This window comes from Neodiprion lecontei, chromosome 6, assembly GCF_021901455.1.
Source record: "Neodiprion lecontei isolate iyNeoLeco1 chromosome 6, iyNeoLeco1.1, whole genome shotgun sequence".
NCBI lineage: Eukaryota > Metazoa > Arthropoda > Insecta > Hymenoptera > Diprionidae > Neodiprion > Neodiprion lecontei.
In genome coordinates this window covers 12568209-12586794 of record NC_060265.1, presented here as the reverse complement: position 1 = coordinate 12586794, position 18586 = coordinate 12568209, and the positions used below count along the sequence as shown (strand labels likewise).

At 41.7% G+C, this 18586-nt stretch overlaps 1 protein-coding gene across 4 annotated transcripts in view; it reads right to left on the bottom strand.

Moving 5' to 3' along the window:
- LOC124294980 (dipeptidase 1-like) overlaps positions 1 to 18586 on the bottom strand; it is a 1606684-nt gene that overhangs the window by 993441 nt on the left and 594657 nt on the right. For all 4 annotated transcript variants that reach the window (XM_046742822.1, XM_046742823.1, XM_046742824.1 and 1 more), the window contains exon 6: positions 12753 to 12885. In XM_046742822.1, the coding sequence (XP_046598778.1) occupies positions 12753 to 12885 (133 nt within the window). The remainder of the gene's footprint in view (positions 1 to 12752; positions 12886 to 18586) is intronic.

Sequence of the window (18586 nt, the reverse complement as noted above, 5' to 3'; positions counted from 1 at the left end):
AAAAAGTCCATTGGTGGAACTGTGAAAAGATTTGCTGCACGTGCAAGCCTACAGCGGCCCAATGAAAATCTTATTTTGACTCCAAGGCAATTATTCGAATGGAGTGTGAGTGCATTAAAAAATATCGCATTTGACTTCTGCAGCAACAGCGAACACGAAGAACATGAAAAATTATTGAAGCCGCGATTGAACCAAGCAATAACGGTTGAAGGCACTCGACGATTCCATTCATTTTTACCTCTATCTATAAAAACTGTAGAATGTAGGGCTTACTCTTCCTCTGATGAGTCATTTACCCGTAAATCTATGCGCTAAGATAGCCATGTAAGTTATGACGAAAACCTTTGCTCACATTTCTAAGTTTAATGCCCAGTTTGATCAAAGATTAATAGATTGTATCCATAGAATAAGCGATTTATTTGTATGAAATATATAATTGTAAGTGCGTTCATTTCGCAGCTTCCACATATCTTCGGGGGTGATTATAAGTACTAAAATAAGTAGCAAGTTATGTAATTATTATCATTTATGTGCACTCTCATGGTGCGTAACTGTTATTTTGAATCTCTGTAATAAAAAAACGGTGAAAAACACATTCTTGAAACTTCACTTATCGCTTTGAGCAGGCCTTGTGAAGGTACAGTATTTTTTTCAGATTTTTCAATCATGTCCTACATCGTGAAAATGACTCTAAAATAACGCCGCGACGCCGCCGCGGGGTAGCGGTGGACGGCAACCGGCCGCCCGCCATTACGTAGAGACTCGACGCGCCGCAATTTCATGCGCATCGACACCTTTAATGATTTTTTACTCGAAAACGAAGAAAAACACCCCTCTGGAATTAATTCACAGGTTGTAGTACAGTTCAAGGAACATGTCAGAATTTTAAAAAAATTTTTTGATCGTGTCGGTCACTGTTTTAAAAATCTTTGAAAAATTAATTGTTAAATAAACAATTGATAACAACTTTTTTTTACCATTTCGTATTTTTTTTTAAATTCTATGGAGCTTTCCGCGTAATTTGAAAAAAAAAAAAAAATTGTATCTAATTTGTTGCCGAAGTTATGAATTTTTGAAAAAAATGGGAGTCTAATTTGTTATTGTTAATAAAAAATCGAATTTTGCATTATGAGATTCGCGCTTTGGCACAAAAATCTAACTCCCCTTACACAATCCACATGCCAAATTAAAAAAATATCTGAGAGATGACTGATCCGGTTGACGCGGAATAGCCCCTATGCGAACGGAACCGCGCTCGAAGCTTATCGGTGAGTCACCAACCATCAACCCGGCAGTAGAAGGACTCCGTACCCCGTACACGGTGTCCAATTCGTGCTGTCTTTGTTTATCGTTAAGCATCTCAAGATATTCATTTTCTGATCTCACTGACAATTCTGTGACAGTTTGATCCTCTTCCTCTGCAGTTGCAAAAGAATTTTCTGCTTCCATTTCGCTCTTTGGCTCATCCTTCGTTTCAGTTTTGAGTTCTTCCTTCACCTCTTCCTTGTCAAGTTTCGTACCTCGAAAAACATTGACTTAGTCCTGCAGCTGGGTTACCACAGGTTTGAAGACATCCTTCATCGTTTCCTGCAGCGACGCTTTTCCCGTCTTGAGGATTCTGTGCTTACGATGAATCGCATTACTTGCTTGAGCGATACGATGCAAAACTTCGTTTTCCTTACGAATTTCCTGCATGTTGACACAACCAGTTCTGGAAAGCTACTGTTTTGTTTCTTTCGAAGATCGTGTATTTCATTCTTATGTCATGTTTATAAAATTGTCAAATCCCTTCCTATACCGACCTTTACCAAGCTCTCTATCTTTGTCGATCACCCATATTTGTCACCGTTCCAGCATGCCGTACACAAGTCTTTAAACTTTACGTACGACATGTCGGTCTTCACATGATCGTTGTACACATGTCTCAAATTCATCTCGTCCTGTTTGAATAAGACCAGCAAGTTAGTGTTGTCGCAATCGAGATGCTTGGGGATTCGAGCGTACGTCTGACAAAGATAGAAACAGTCTACAACGTGATGTCTACCCATACAAAAGTACGCACGTATATTATCCTGCTTCTCGCACGCTACGTCATCGAATACCATGATCGAGTTGGGTTGCGCCTCGTTCGGTGCAATTACGTGCTCATGCTCGTTAAAAGGGAAATACTCAACACCGTCGACATTTTCAAGCACTCGACTCAGAAACTTGTATTTCGGTTGATTGAGAGATTTTAAGTAAACGTACATGTTTTCGAACCTCAAACCGTTTGGATGCGTTATAAGCGCGAATAATCCGTTGGTTTTGCCACAGTTAGACGGCCCGCAGAATACCGCACGTATACTACTCGGCAACAATTCGCCATGACATTTTTTCCGTTTCGTACTCTGCTGCGTAAATTTGTCAAAATTGATCACGGGCAGCTTGGTCGATTGTGTCTCAAACCTCATCTCGAACGTGACTGGCTGGATTTTGTATAAATGCATCGTTTATAACAACTTTCTCTTAGCCGCAGAGCGGACATGATTGTGCACACCCGTGATCGTAAGCGATCCTCAAAAAAGCGATCAAGTGATAAAGGTTTGGTAAATAGCATAATTAACATACTCCCGAACAAGTTGCATGTTTCCGGTTACCAATGCTGCGGTCCTAGTACGAAGTTGACGTAGAGACTTGCGAGAGGCGATTCCGGTATCAATCCTCTTGATGCAGCGTGTAAAGAACACGATATAGCGCATTCGAAAAATCGTGAGAACCGTGAAGCTAGAACCGTCGCGAATAAAATATTAGCCTAAAAAGCCTGGAAACGGGTTCTCGCAAAGGACGCAAATTTGGGTGAAAAGGCAGTCGCTTGGGCTGTAGCTAACACGATGGAGGTGAAAACAAAGTTAGGCATGGGGTGTCGAAAACCAAAGAACGTCTCCTTGAACAAAATCATACGAGCGGCAAAACAGTCTATGATTCGGAGCTACGACGCGAAAACGAGCATGAAATCTGCGCTCAAAGGCGCTCGAGAAGCTGTGAAAAAAGAAGGCGGTAAACATAATGTCCGATCACCGCGCGTTCCATCGGTACCCTCAAAAGTTGGCGGATTTCTACCTTCTCTCATATCTATTTTTGCCGGTCTCAGCGCTACGGGTGCATTAGCGGGGGGTGCTGCAGGTATAGGAAAGGCTGTAAACGATGCGAGCGCGGCTAAACAAGAATTGGAGGAAAGCAAACGGCAAAACAAAACGATGGAAGCGATCGCCTTAGGTAAAGGTTTCCATCTCAAACCTTATAAAAAGGGTTTCGGTCTTCATCTTTCAAAAAACTAAGTGTGAAGCTACCACGCCGAGCGTTGACCAACTGGGATTTGCTGAAGTATGCAAAAATCATGAAAATTCCATACTTCTGAGGTGTCTTTATGCGCAACGATATGCCCAAAACCGGACCGCGTAAAAACAAGACAGCTGTAGTCAATCTCGACGATGAAGATGGTCCTGGGACACACTGGGTTGCATATAAGAAACGCGGCAACGATGTAGTTTACTTCGACAGTTTCGGTCATCTTTCACGTCCGTTAGACCTCGTGAAATATTTCGGTGTTGGTAGCGTTGAGTACAACGACGAAACGTATCAGGATTACGGTACATTCGATTGCGGACACTTGTGTCTGAAATTTCTAAGCGACGAGCAATATAAACATGACACGTAATTTAAGAACGTAAGTCCAGCACCTGCTGTCATGGATGATTCGTTTACATCAACGATATCGGGAACGTCTTCGATTCTCGAAGCGCAATAGTTTCCTCCGATCGAACTTGCTCTAAACAAAAATTATGTTCTCGGTCTCGTTGAACTGTTTACCTTCAATTCCATTCCCAACATTGATGTCGGTCACAATAAAATATAGGTAGCCGATTAGGTAGTCACTAAATTCACTGGAAGCTACGAAATTGAGGATATTGAAAAGTACGTTCAAGAAGCGTTAAAAAATACCAACATTGAAATCGGTATAAAGCATAACAACAATACGTTATGCAGCGAAATCAAATGTAGCTATATCGTAAATTTGGAACCTGACGATTCTATTGGTCAGCTTTGCGGATTTACACCGTGCGTATTGACAGCTGATCAAACTCACCATTCGGATATGCCTGTAGCTATTCTCAAGGTTAACGCGTTGCGAGTCGAATGCAGCATTACAACGAGTGCGTACGTCAACCAGCTCAAAGTGCATACTATTCACGAATTTTTCCCTATCGTTCCGCCGGGATATAAGATTGTGGAAGTGCCGTCGCACGTCATTTACCTTCCAATCATCGTCAAGACCATAGATCACGTACAGCTTCGGTTAGTCGATCAAGACGGAGATATGGTTAATTTTCGCGGAGAAGTTATAACTGTGAGTCTGCACATCAAATCGCAATCAAAGATGGGTATTGTATATAACAGATTGTCCAAAAAGAGTTATATTAATCAGTCAGCATGTTCCGATCTAGTCAGTCATCGATCGATTCCCGAAGCGCTAATACGTCGAAACGTGGAGTTCCTGATAGTTTTGGGTCTAAATCTGACACCTTCTGGAAAAAGAATTTTCGACAAATAAAACTCCGATTCTGCTGTTTCGTTGTCTGGTACGTACCATGGAGGAGGGAATCTTGAGCATTCGAACACCTGTCGGCTTTGACGAATCAATCGCCCACCAAGAAATACACGCACACAAACCGTACGCATCGTCGACTTTCAACAATAGCGACGAGATTCAAATCACCGTTCAGCATCAGGATTTATGCGTATTACCGAGCAAGAGTTCGCTGCATATCTCTGGAAAATTTCTCAAATCGGACGGCACTGCAGCAGCCATCACAACTTTAGTCAATAACGCCATCTGCCATTTGTTCGAAGATGTACGGTACGAACTAAACGCTGTAGAGATTGGATAAATGTAAAAACGTTGGTCTGATGAGCCTGCTGAAAGGTTTCGCTCCGCTCAACCCTGGTCAAAGTTGGCTAATGGAAAATGCTAGATGGCTCGATGTTTAACATACGAAAAAATTAACTGATGCCAATGGCAACTTTGACGTAGTCATTCCCTTGAGCATGATATTGGGCTTTGCTGAAGACTATCGCAAGAGCATCGTTAACGCGAAACACGAGCTGATTGTTACAAGATCAAAAAGTGATTTAAATGCCATCGTTCAAAATCAAGACGAAAACTTTAGAATCGTGATCGGTCAGGTGGAATGGTTGGTACCCTATGTGAAGCTCTTGGATCAATGAAAAATTGCACTGTTGAATTTCATTAAGAAAGATACACCTGTCTCCATGAGCTTCCGCAGTTGGGAGTTGTACGAATATTCTTTGCTACCAGCAACCACGAAACATGTAGGGACTGTGAAAACGTCCACCCACTTGGAAAAACCGTGATTTGTCATGCTCGGTTTTCAAACGAATCGAAAAAATAAAGCCGCCAAAAATGCCAGTCATCTTGATCACTGTAATATTACTGACGTCAAGCTCTTCTTGAATTCCGAGTATTATCCCTACGGTAACCTGAACTTGGACATGAGTCACAATCGCTTTGCATTACTGTACGAGATGTACGCAAACTTTCACGCCACCTATTACGGCAAAGAACCCGAGCCTCTGTTCACGAAGAATGAATTCCTTCGAGACGTCTCCTTATTCTTTATTGACTGTTCAAAACAAAACGAATCTTTGAATTAGGGACCTGTCGACATCCGTCTTGAATTTGAAGCTAAAGCCAACTTTCCCGCTGAAAAATCGGCGCATTTCTCGTTCTCTCGATGAAAATAGTTCGTAACACTACGGTTATTGAAGTATTTCTTAATAATTTTGCATTTCAGAATTTCTAAAATGAAATATGTTGCAATGAAAAAAGTGATATTTTTTAGAATAAAAAGAAAAAGAAAAAAAATTGACACGAATCGGATTTGAACCCAGGCCCCCCACGTGTCAGTCGTAAGCATAGCCAATTACGCTACGCTTGCTGGCTCGGAAGTATGCAAACGTTACGAGCTTATGAATAGAGTGTAAAACTTCGAAGTCGAATTTCTCGGAAACCAGGCCCTAATGGAGGAAATCCCGGTAACCTGGTACCAGGGTTGGGTCACTCTACAACATACCTTAGAATCACCAAAATCCGTTCGTCCGGGTTTTGGCGTTCCCTTGTTAGTTCTTGCACCTCTATGTGTTGAATGGGGATCAGTTCTTGGATATGCAGGTCGTAATAATGGCGTAAACATCTTATGCTATTCAAATAGCGTTGATTTGCGTCAAGACGTAGAACACCCAAGTAACGCATGTACGTCTCTCATTAGACGTTAACAACCTAACTCGTCTTACCCACAGTTTTTTTTCTATCTACATATTTCAATAACCTTTCCTTGTCTTCTATATTTTTTTCGGTGTTTTTTTCGGCTGTGGTATAGTCGACTCTTTATTCTATCTTGCTTCTCCCTCAGTTACTGCACGGCAGTTAACCGGTATAGTCTGTTTTGACATTTCATGTATTGTAATTTTTCGATCTCTTCAACAAAGTATGCCTGAACATGAGAGTATGGGTTCTACGTATAGCCATTTATTTAACAAAAATGGTCTTAGTGTCACAGTTAGTATGTCATCTGAGGAGCGGTCTCGCACGCGACTACTTAACCCTCTAAGAGAAGCGTAGGGCTTACAATTATGTTTTTGGTGGATTAGTCGGTGATCGTCCTATACAGAGCGATCCTGGGAATTGGCTAGGAGGATTTATTAATAATATTATTAGTAAATGTTGGCGGAATGCAAAGCTTGAATGAAATTTCGTGTGAAGATAACAAATGAAAATATTGGACGAGGAAGCAAGCGTTACAGAAATATTCTTATTCTAAATTGTACACACTCATACGATTACTCACTCTCCGGTGGTTTATTCCAACCTCGCTCACGCTTGTACAAATCCAAACGATTCAATTATGGCTTCTACCCGATCCTTCGGCGGCGTAGTCTCAACGCCGCTACCGTCGGAGCTTTCTCCGCTCGAATAACCGTCTTCTCGACAATGCTCGAAATCTTCGAGTTCCTGAGGCTAGATTTCTAAGTCGACGTCGTCGAATCGCGTGTTTATTGCAAATACATAGCACGATCCTCCCGAAGGGGCAACGATACCTTCTCCGATAAACACACCCGGTGGAGTCTCGAATTGCGGTAAATATCCCTCCTTTAAGTTCGCATTATTCAAAGGGATGCTTATTTGTTCGCTGATACGCGTGCGCAATTTATAACTTCGGTCACCCGAGATGATTTTTGCTGCTAACACGCGCTTTGTTGGTTTTGCATCGTAAGAAGGCAAACCTACGAAAGGCTTAGGTCGGATAGGATCACTCGAGGTGACTGAAGTGTTGTGATGAAACGAAATTTTGGCTTTCTACGCGAAAAAATACGGCTTACCGATTAACGCGTCGCTTTTCAGTGGCTGTTCACGACCACCTCGTGAAAACCAATAAACGCGCAAACTCATGTGCTCAAGCGTCAACCACTTTCCAGTCGCGCGCCGCAGTGGACAGAACCCACTACGTCACGCGCGCCCCTAACGCCACCCACGCAGCCACGCGCGTCCCGCAATCGGCTCGCCAAGTTTCCCGCTGTCAAATTGGAGTCGCGGCTGGGATATGAGACCAACGATCTCACCCATCGTCAGAACAACTTCGGTTTCACCGATTTTTGAGCTACAGACTGCACTCAAGGTTTACCACCACGCAACACCTTTAGTACGCTACATCTACTCAACAGCACGCAGTATTTTGGATTACCACACCTATCAGTCGCCCCTTCTCTGCACTGCACCCTCCACCTCGATACCAGAGAACAACTTCAGCCCCTTCCATCACTTGGAAACCAAAACCTTGACTTGTATACATGTAAAATAAATTGAATAAATAATAAGGTATACTGTGAATCTCATCTTTGACTTCAGAGCGACCACCTCCCTCCATGCGGCTCAGTCAAAAACGCTAGCGACAACTAGCACAGTGGCAATTTACGTAACACGTAAAATTTAATCGGATTATCGGAAATATGAAGGACAACAGAGCCGAGTGTTGGAATATTCGATTCCTCTAGGCCTGTTACCCATATTTTGTCATCAGTATTTACAGTTAAATCTTGATCGAGGGCACTAAGTGTAATTAAACTAGCCGAAGAACCCGTGTCAAGGAAAAATTTCCCTTTTTTTGACGAAGTTCGGGGGCAGTCAATTCGACTACTGAGCTCTCCTCGGCAGTGGGAGTCCGGAGGACGAGACACCGTTCTCCAGGAACCTCACTGACTGTTGGAGTTCTCGGGGTCGACTCGACTCGCTTGCTCCCGTCGGGCCCGCAGGGGAATCTGCCCGGCGAACCCCAGGGGAGTTTAAAGGCTCCCTTTGCGGGGAGTGCCTCGGAGAAGACCGACGCTTTAACGGGCAGCACGGGCAGCCTCTACTTTCATTACAGCAATATTTATAACCGCAAGCTGTTGCCGGTCGAAGATATGACATTCCCGGGCCACCCTCGCGGTTATCAGGCGTTCGCGCAGGTTTTAAAATTCCGAGAGCCGGTTGTGGCGACCGGCTTCGATACGTAGACGATTGTCTATTTTCTCAAGCCGTCGGCGACGGAGATCGAGAGTCATAGCGAGTGTAAAGAACACGTGCTGACTCACCCTTACTCATTTCATTAACTTTCCGTCGGCTGTCTCGAAGCGCGAGTTTTTTTGCGATCTTAAAGGCTGGTTGGAGAGTTTCTGGCTCACGCTTATCTACCGCGGTTCCAATGTACGACGGCAAACTGTTTATAAATGAACTCAACGCGATGTGATGTAGCGGGTTCCGATTCAACTCTGGCGGATTAACGCCAAAATGAGATTTGAACGCGCTTCTTTCCCCGCTAAGCAAAATTCGCACTTTATCGTAAAATTTCCCAACAGATTGATCGCGCTTCATTCGAATGGTCGAAAGAGCCTTCGTGTAGTACTTGTAAATTTTCACGTGGGCGAGACGATTCTTCAGATATTTCACCAACCCGGCCACGGTCTCAATTCTTTCGTCAGAAACACAATTTCGCGTGTCGCCGTGTAAGCGCTATACTGTGGTTCTGCCGCGGCTGTCACGAACGCGGACGCGTTTCGTATATCCTGCAAAAAGTCCCTCAACGGCATATTTTTCCCGTCGAACTCAGGAATATTTGTGAAATTATTTTGTATAGCTTAATTTTCGACCGTCGTCATGACGCTAGTGACCAATTCGGCCGTCACATCGGCGGCCACATTGACCGGTGCGTGGTCAGGTATTTTTGATAAGTCCCGGAGAAGGGAGATCGACAAGGATAGGTGGTCCCGTTACCTATGGTTCAGCTCCCTCGTGATAAAATTCCAAAATTAAATTTTCAATTGCAATTCCCAAAGGAAAAATCACCTAGGATCCCACGTCTGACGCGAATTACAACTAGAGGAGGAAGGCCCAGAGGATTTTGCAGTAATTTTCGCGCGCCAAACGACACTCGAACTCGGAACCGAGTGGACGCGCGACAATTCAGGAAACGTATATATATATAACCTTCATTGCCACTCAATCTAAGGACAATGTCTAACGCGAGCAATACATACCGCATCGTGTTTTCAAGGGCGAAAATAAACCAAGTTTGCGTGGTATGCGGGAAAAATTTAAAAAAGTGCGCGGACTGGAGCAAATGCTGCCACGGTTGGGCAGATCGGGCCGCAGGTCCTGACTTCCGCCCCTGCCCTCTCTGTTGGCTTACCGTGCCAAGCAACACTCGGCCGATGCACGCCGTCAAGTACCAAAAGACATATCAAGAAGTGGTGCAGATCGCGTAGGGTGGACGACCACCCGCGGTCAAGGGGAAAGAGGCATCAGGATCATCCTCGTCGTCAGGGTCAACTGAGGCGGCAGCCTCAGCCACCTTGCCGAAACTGATGGAGATGCCCCCGCCCTCGGGGATGGTGCTCGCGGGGTAGAAGATGTTGCGAGGAGTCTGCCCAACATGCGGGAAAGCGGCAGACGGCAAGCACTGAGAGGGGTGCTACCTTGAGTGGTATTTATCGAACCGGAGGCCAGGGGGCAGCGAATGCACCCTCTGGGGCCAGAATGTCGGTAGCCGACCGGGTCTCCACGCTGGTCACTGCGTGGAGACCTTCGAACGCTCCCTAAGATCGAAGGAGGCCTCCACAATTCCGAATCGCAAGGCCGGTCCGTCAAGCAGGCCGGACAACGCGGGTAAGACAACGACGTTCCGCCGTCGCGCTACTGCTCTGGGGAAGGACAAAGGTGTCCAAACATCAAACGCGAGGGACACCAAGGAAAAGGGAGTCCAAGCAGAACCGATCATCATCCAGGTCAGTGAATAAGCTCCCTTCCTAATCGACTACAGGAAGCTGAGCAGAAACATGGCCCCCGCGGTGCGGTCACGCATCATGGGGTGCTGGATAATGCTCCAGTGTGAGTTCGAACTGCTCCTGGGAACCGAGGATGAGGACTCGGCGGAGGTTGAGGGAGACCTCATCGGCTGGGAAACGCCGTCCAGTGAAACTCCACCCGCTACCTCTCTCTCCGAAGTAAACCTTGCAGATGCCCTGCAAGGTGAACCGGAGGACGAGGGAGACCTCATCGAATGGACAACACTGTCGAGTGGAACTCCACCCGCTACCCCTCTCTCTAGAATGAACCCTGCAGATGCCCTGCAAGGCGAACTGGCGGAGGAGGGAGACGCAGGGGATGCCACGTTCAGCGAGGAAGCGAACGAGGGTGACGACACCGTCGGCGAGACGCGAGGCTCACCAAGCGACGAACCAGCGGCGCAGTTGACCAAGTGAAGGTGAAAGTGAAGAAAAATGCGTCGCATATGTGTGTGTATGAGCGTATGAAATGCGCATGTGCGATGCATGAAATCTGCAAATTTCAAATAACCGAGTTACATGCGGTCAGGAGAGAGCCGTCCCTCCAGTGCCGGTGTCACCGTCGGCCCGGCGCACCGAGTCGATGGGGGCATCAACACCTAAGGGGGGAGGGATGTCACGTACGCCGTCTGTATACATACTTATAAATATATATCATTACTTTATTAATATTTACCCCTAAATTAATATTAATTGACGAGGAAGCATAATCTTTATTTCTAGGAATTACGTTGCGAGAAATGCATGGAAGTACGAACCGTTCTGAATTGTATTCTCGTATATTTTTAAGGAATAACATTCTCACACAATTATTAAATTTTAATTCCCTTATATTTTTGTTAGTGGCATGATAAAAGCGCAGCGGCGCAGTTGACCATAACAACGTCAGTGTTCCCGCGCCCGCCGGATCCCAGGTGTAATCAAACACCGGGATGAGGCGAGCGCGAGACCACGCGCCTCGAGAAAGATCTTCGCTGGGCGAGCCTTTGTTTTAAATTTGCAACGTTGACAGAAACTTTGCTCGCTGTCCGACGCTCCAAGGGGTGTCGTATGAGCGAGCGAAGTCAGTCCCGTTAGAGACAGAATAAAACCAACATCTACCGAAATCAGGCTCCTTCAGAAGCTATCGCGTGAAGAGTTTTTTCGCATCACCGACGAATAGAGCGAATTTCCTCTAATTCTATATGCGGTCGCCTAAGCATCTCGCGTCGCGATATCAGTCTTCGAAGCTAGATATCAAGTTGTTGCAATTCATGCCATGGACTCATACAGCCGTGTAGTTTTAATTGTGAGTGTGTTATGAGTGTGTCATCGTATGTGTGAGCCATCGTTTAGATTTGTAGAAGCGTGAGTGAGGTTGGAATAAACCACCGGAGAGTAAGTAATCGTATGAGTGTGTACAATTTAGAATAAGAATATTTCTGTAACACTTGCTTCCTCGTCCAATATTTTCATTTGTTATCTTTGCACGAAATTTCATTCAAGCTTCGCATTCCGCCAACATTTACTTATAATATTAATAATAAATCCTCCTAGCCAATTCCCAGGATCGCCCTGTATAGGACGATCACTGACTAATCCACCAAAAAAATAAATATAAACCTCTACGCTTCTCTTAGAGGGTTAAGTAGTCGCGTGCGAGACCGCTCCGCACGTGACATTAGCAGCCAAAATATTTTTTGTTAAAAATTTAAATTTCTTTCATCATTATTTGATTCTTACTTTTATTTAACTCGATCGTGAATAACCTTTTTCTTTTTAAACATTTATACTGTACGTTATACAAATATAATGAGTGCACATGAATCGATACGCTGCACTTGAGGTAATTATACGTTGTCAAATTTTTGGTTACCATATTTTCAAGTTTAGTTTCATCATGATTTCTATATATAATGTCTGTAATACGTTTGTTGTTTGCAATTTTTTCAATATTGTAATTTTATTTGGTGTATTGGTTGAACAGATCCAATTATATAATTTCGTCTTGAGGAGGGCCCTCATCTTGGGCCGAAACGTCAACAAGTTTTTCTACTTCATTATTACGACCTTTAAATCAAAAAACTAATCCACACTCATTTGGTACTATAGTTTGTTTAAACTTTGACCACTTGGAACCTCAACTCGCAGACGTGATATCCTTATTGCAGTCAAAACATAACTTCAACCGTCAGAAGGTGGCTGAAAGTTGGTAGATGGGCATTTATGTTCTTTTCAATCATCGGAATTTAAAAAAAAAATCTACCAGTTCTATCAAAAATCAACAAAAATCGTCTATATTTTACATGATTGCGCATGCAGTTGGATTAACTCACCCTTTACGGACGTCACTAAGGTTAGATGGTGCGCATTCATTTCTGCCAATCTCCGTATGACATCAATTTGCTCCAAAGACAATTGAACGGCATTCAGTTGTGCAGCTCCACACGGTACGTAGGCGGACCAGAACTGAGTAATATGCATATAGACAAGATATGAGAAGAGGAAGAAAATGAGACAACAATTGCATGACAGATAGAGAAAATTGATACAGAGGGAAAACCAAATCAAAGGGTTAAAAGAAACAACCCTCATAGCACAAGAACGTCATTGGGTTATCCAGTGGATATCCATATACAGTGGGACTTCGATATATCATAACTGAAGGGAAACGGGATTAATTTCAATACGTGAAGGTTTTCATTAAGTGAAGGGTTAGTATGAAAGTACCTGGATTTGGGGACAAATATTATTCAGTCACCAGTAAAGTAAATGACACATACTTGATGCACAGTAGTATATAAATTCATAAAATCTGATATTTCAATTTTCATCTTTCTCAAATCCGTTTTTCTATCAATATTGTTATATATTAGGATCGGAGGTCACCAATCGCGCCAAGTTCATTAAGAAAAAACTCGAACGCGCATTCACAGACGCACTATCTTCTACAGTGAACAGAAGCCTTTGGCTGATCCGGCAAAAATATTAACACATGTTGCTCTCGTCTCATAATGAAATTCGAGATTCGAAAAGTTTCATACGTTTATAGATTTTTAAAGCTTTCAATTAAGCCCTATATCAGTACGACCGATGCACGGAGAGCCGAAATATACAAATTCTAATATTTCCAACATCGTAGAAATCATCAGTTCGATCAAGAATTTTTGTCGTCTTCAGACCAAACACTTTTTGGAGTATATAGATTAGACCGGTCCATGGAAAATGAATTTTTTTTTTAAGTTCACACGCTTAACAGTTCTAGAAACAGCAAGTGAGACGCCTGGGCAAAAAAGAAGCGTTTAATTTTGACATTTAGTAGTTCCTGAACGCCATTCTTCATTTTCCATTTGATTAACACGCGAAAATAGTTTTAGTTTCATTCTGAATTTTGTATTTCAGTGAAGAGGCAATTTACATAAATTTCCGTCACTTAGTTTTGTAGGAAATTCAACGCTCTACAGAAAAGGTCTGATATCATTTTTTGATAACTGAACTTTCACAAAAGTTATTCAAGGTTAAAGTTGAAATCATGTAAAAATTCACGTTTTCTCGAGATTAATAACGACTTATCACAAAATATTGTCGATTTCTTTTGTAAAGCATTTTAACGACTATAAAATCATGTCATTCAAATAATTCTTAACTTAAGCAAATTTATTTTTTGCTAAAAAAAAGATGCCTTTGAAGTGGAATTACATAAATTACATAATATTACGTATAATAATTATAAAATAAATTTGCTGAAGTTGAATCAATTGAATGATATGATCTTATAGTGGTTGAAATACTTCATAAAAGAAACCCACAATATTTTGTGATAAGTCTAGTATTTTCGCTATTAAGGTCTTATATACGTGATTTCACCCATTTTCGAAGCTACTTTTTTAGACGCAGTTAAAAAAAAATGACGCAAATATTAACAACATTTTTTTACAGATTATTTATGCACGTGGTTCAGTATATGTAAAAAAAATCAGAATTATTAACAAATGGCGGAGATATAACATAACAAAGCAATGTATTTTTTTTTGCGCGCGCGTTGATGGTGAAAGTTCTCGGCATCGATATGGGTATCTGAAAAAAAAAAATGAAAATATTCATAATTGCATAATGAATGTATCTTCAGTGTGAATCAACGATATTATTAAAAAAAAATATATAATAATAAAAATTCGAAACTTAAAATTATTTTATTTAATTTTCTGTCGGTATTTTATTCTTTATACTTTTTTGTGTCATTGACATTTTCGTTTATGTAGTTCACTCGATAGGTGATGATACTAAGAATATGTTGTAAAAATTTCCAGGCGATCTGAAGCTTCGTTCAAGAGTTAGAACTTTCACAAGGTTCAAAAAAGTGAATCGTGGAAAAATAGCTTCGAAGTTGGCGGTCGGGCACGCCGCGCGGTATTTATTATAAATGCAAACTTATTTTATTTAATAGCATTCCACGCTATATGTGGAGCCTTCCCTGGCATCTAAACGTCTCTACATGTTTTTTGTCGTTTCTGGCGGCAAGCCTTGCTTCCTTTGTTGTCTTTTCAGAATGAATTCCAGTGGTAGTAAGGCGTAATTCGTCCAGATGTTCGCAAGTTTCAATCGCGTTCGACCCAATTGTGATAACAAGGTTTTTTATAATTCGGAGAAAGGCGACTGTTCCGTCGTTAAAAGTGCTAGCCGACATATATGCGGCGATTTCAACAAGCGATAAACCACGCCATTAAGTTTTCGGAGCAATTTTCCAAATCTTAGAATTCAAACACTCGTTATTATTTTGTGTGAAACCTTCTAACATCTCTCCAGTAACTCGTCGTTACTAAGTGCTTCATACACTGGTTTGATCGCTTCTGCTACAGTTTTATCGAGTGCAGGCTTATGGGTACATGAGTCTAGCGTGTTTGCGGCTTCGGCTTGTCGCCACGTGCACCAACTTTCTTTGCCACATAGACAGTTGTCATGCTGAGGATTTTCATCGGCTTAGCACTTGTGATAATATTTTCCTCAGATTCCTTTCTTTATATCATCGATAGACGTGCGATTATTTCTCTCAGCAAATGTGTAACACACTGTCAATTCGTCAATCAATTTTGCAGTCAATTTTCCTCCTCCTCCGAGACCTATTGTTTGTTTCTTGACGTTGCGGAGCCTGCTGCCCATTCATTTTTGAACATTACCAATGCATTCTCATTTACGTATCATAATGTTATTTCCATGCGGATTGGCTTTTGTTATGCTCTTGAATGTTTTTGCATCGCCATCTCCAAATACAAATATTTTGTCACGTGTAAATCTTTAGATCTGCTGAATATTTCAACAATTCCACTATCTCCATCTTTCCAGAACTTCCTTCGTAGTTACTTGTACATTTATCTTCATGTTCCGCGTACCATTCTTCATATTATTCTGTTCCCTTTTTTGAACTCCACGATTGGCATGCCTTACAAAATAACGACTTGACGATAATGTTGACAACTTTCCCAGAAAAAATCCCGATAAGTGTCGCAACACCCTGCAGCGAAGAAATACCTCTTTTTCTCTAACAACCATCCCCGGAGACGGCGAACCCATGAGAGTCTTTGGTGTTCTCGTTTTCTGCCGTTATTTTTTTTCTTCGTCAGCTGCCATTCGCATGGACGAATCTGCAATTTCTTTCGCTGCATCTCGTATTTGTTTGGTAATTTTGTCGTAGAGCGGTTGACTGAAGCATTTTGTGAGATTCATAATATCGCAGAAAATGTTCATTCTTGTTAATCCAACACCTAATATTCGCATAGCCAACATGAAGCTGCGATTGATTTCGTAACAATAACTTTAAGGCGAAGGACTCGAATTTATCTACTTTTGCTCGCACTTCTCGCACTTGATAATTGAGGTAAATCCCAACCCTATAACTCGTGTTTCAGAGAACTTGATGTCACTGTTGCAATTTTTGCATTTTATGAGAGAAGCAATTGCAATGAACATGGATAGAAAATTTACAATTACGTAGCCATGTGCGCGGCCAATATTTAAATCGAGTGCTGTCGAGATTTTTAATTTTTTTACAGACGCACTGGTGTTCAGTTCGGCTTTCGATTTTTTTGTATACTGATTGACGTGAAAAAGACGTTTTTTGCGAATGCCTGGGCGTACTCCCATGAATCGTAAACCATTCCCATCTAAACTAGTATGGGTTTCTTCACTATCAGGGCCGAATTTAATGTGTAAGGGGCCTGGGGCTATACACATTTTTCGGGACCCTGCGTGGGGACTGTGACGATGTATATATTTTGATCGACGAAAGTAAGAACCGAAGTTCGGACGGATCAGCGGATCAGCGGATCAGCCGATCGGCAAATTAGTAGGCCTACGATTTTAGAAGAAGAGAGTTGCGTATGGAGGTGTCAGGAAATCATAAAGTGTGAAATTAACTCAAATCCTGATCAGGTAACGAATTCAATAAATAACGACGAACGGAAACAAGAAAGAAAGTCACACCGTTCTCAAATTATAGATACGACACATCACACACTCTCCCTTCAAATATTTCGAATAATTGTTCCGCTCGATTTTATCTATATACACTTTTACCGTCCGTTTTAATGTTATTGTTACTATTTTGTTTTATTTTTACTCGACTATTGTCTCATATATCTTTTAGCTTATACACCTAAGCCGTCCACTTATATTTTTTTCTTTTAAACTATCAAACCAAGTTTGTTGGGTTGCGACGTGCAGGGACTAGAAATTAGGGATGTTGTACTATTAAATTACAGTTGACTTTTAAACTAAAATGACCCAAATACATGCATAATTTGCTCTGTGATCGTCAACAACTACTGCCCGTAATTGTCTATTTATTTCCCTTTCTTTTATATTTGACTTATAATCAATAAATTAAAGTTCATTACAGGACAATGTCTTTGCGAATAGAAGAAAACTATATGAACACATCTAACAAGCATAACAATGGAACATGGTATGATAGACGTTGGAAAAACAGAGAGTATTTGTGAGATAGTACTACTTACGCACTTTTATTTATAGCAAATTTTTCTATATTAATTATATTATATAATATAGTATTTGAGTGACCAGAACATCAGAACACATTAATTACATTTTATAATATAGTATTTGACTTATTTAAGTGACCAGAACATTGGAGATCATAAAAATAACTATAAAATTATCCACCACTCTCGGAAAAATTTTAAATTCGTCATCTATGTTACGTCCGTGAGTAGAGTTACTCCTGAGCGGTAAGAGTAAACTGGTTGACTTCGCTTTTACGTTCCAGGTCAACCGGAAAGCAGGATGAGGATTGAATAACGTAGGGTTTGTTTGAGATATTACTTATATATTTATTTCGAGGAAGCTCAGATGGCGGTAAAAACGAAGTGTGCTGTATGAAGCTATGTAAGAAGTCTAGATGTGACGTTGTTGAGAGTTAGAATAAGAGTGTCCCTCGAGACGTAAAACGTACGGGTGCAGAAAAGGTGTGACAGTGCTAGGACTAGGGAATGGAATTTGATGAGTAAGCGCGATAGTGAATAGCGTGAGACTACGTAGAGATAAGAGGACAGGACAGAGACCATGAGATTAATGTAAGAACTGTGGGAGAGTTAGCGAGTAGGAAAAATAGAGAGAAGTGGTATGCTGGACGTAACACCCCCCCCCCCCCCCCCGTCAGAGGGAGCATAGCGGTAGATATGGTCCAGAATATGGGAAGCAAGAAGGTGGAAATGTCATATACAGTAGTGAAACATGATTTCAAAGTATGTGCTTAAAATTAGTTTTACAATTTTTCTTATTATAGGTAGTGTATGGTATTTATAATCTGAATATAATATGTTGTCCGCATATATGAAAATGATAATTGATGTGTGTTTACAAGTATGTAGTCGCAGTATGAATGTAGATTGAATATTGATTGATGCGTTTAGCAACATTAGTTGGATATTTGAGGATAAGTGCTTGTAATAGTAAGTTTATATTCTGGATTACGTATGAGCGTAAGGCATATAGTTATAATACTATGGTTACGTAATATTGTTTAAAGCTAGGCGCCTCGGGTTAATGCGCATGGAAGCGAGTTAGTACACTCAAGATTGAACAACAATGATTTCTTTGATTCGCTGGGTACTAAGTAATACTACTTTTTTTTTTTTGATATATCGAGATACAG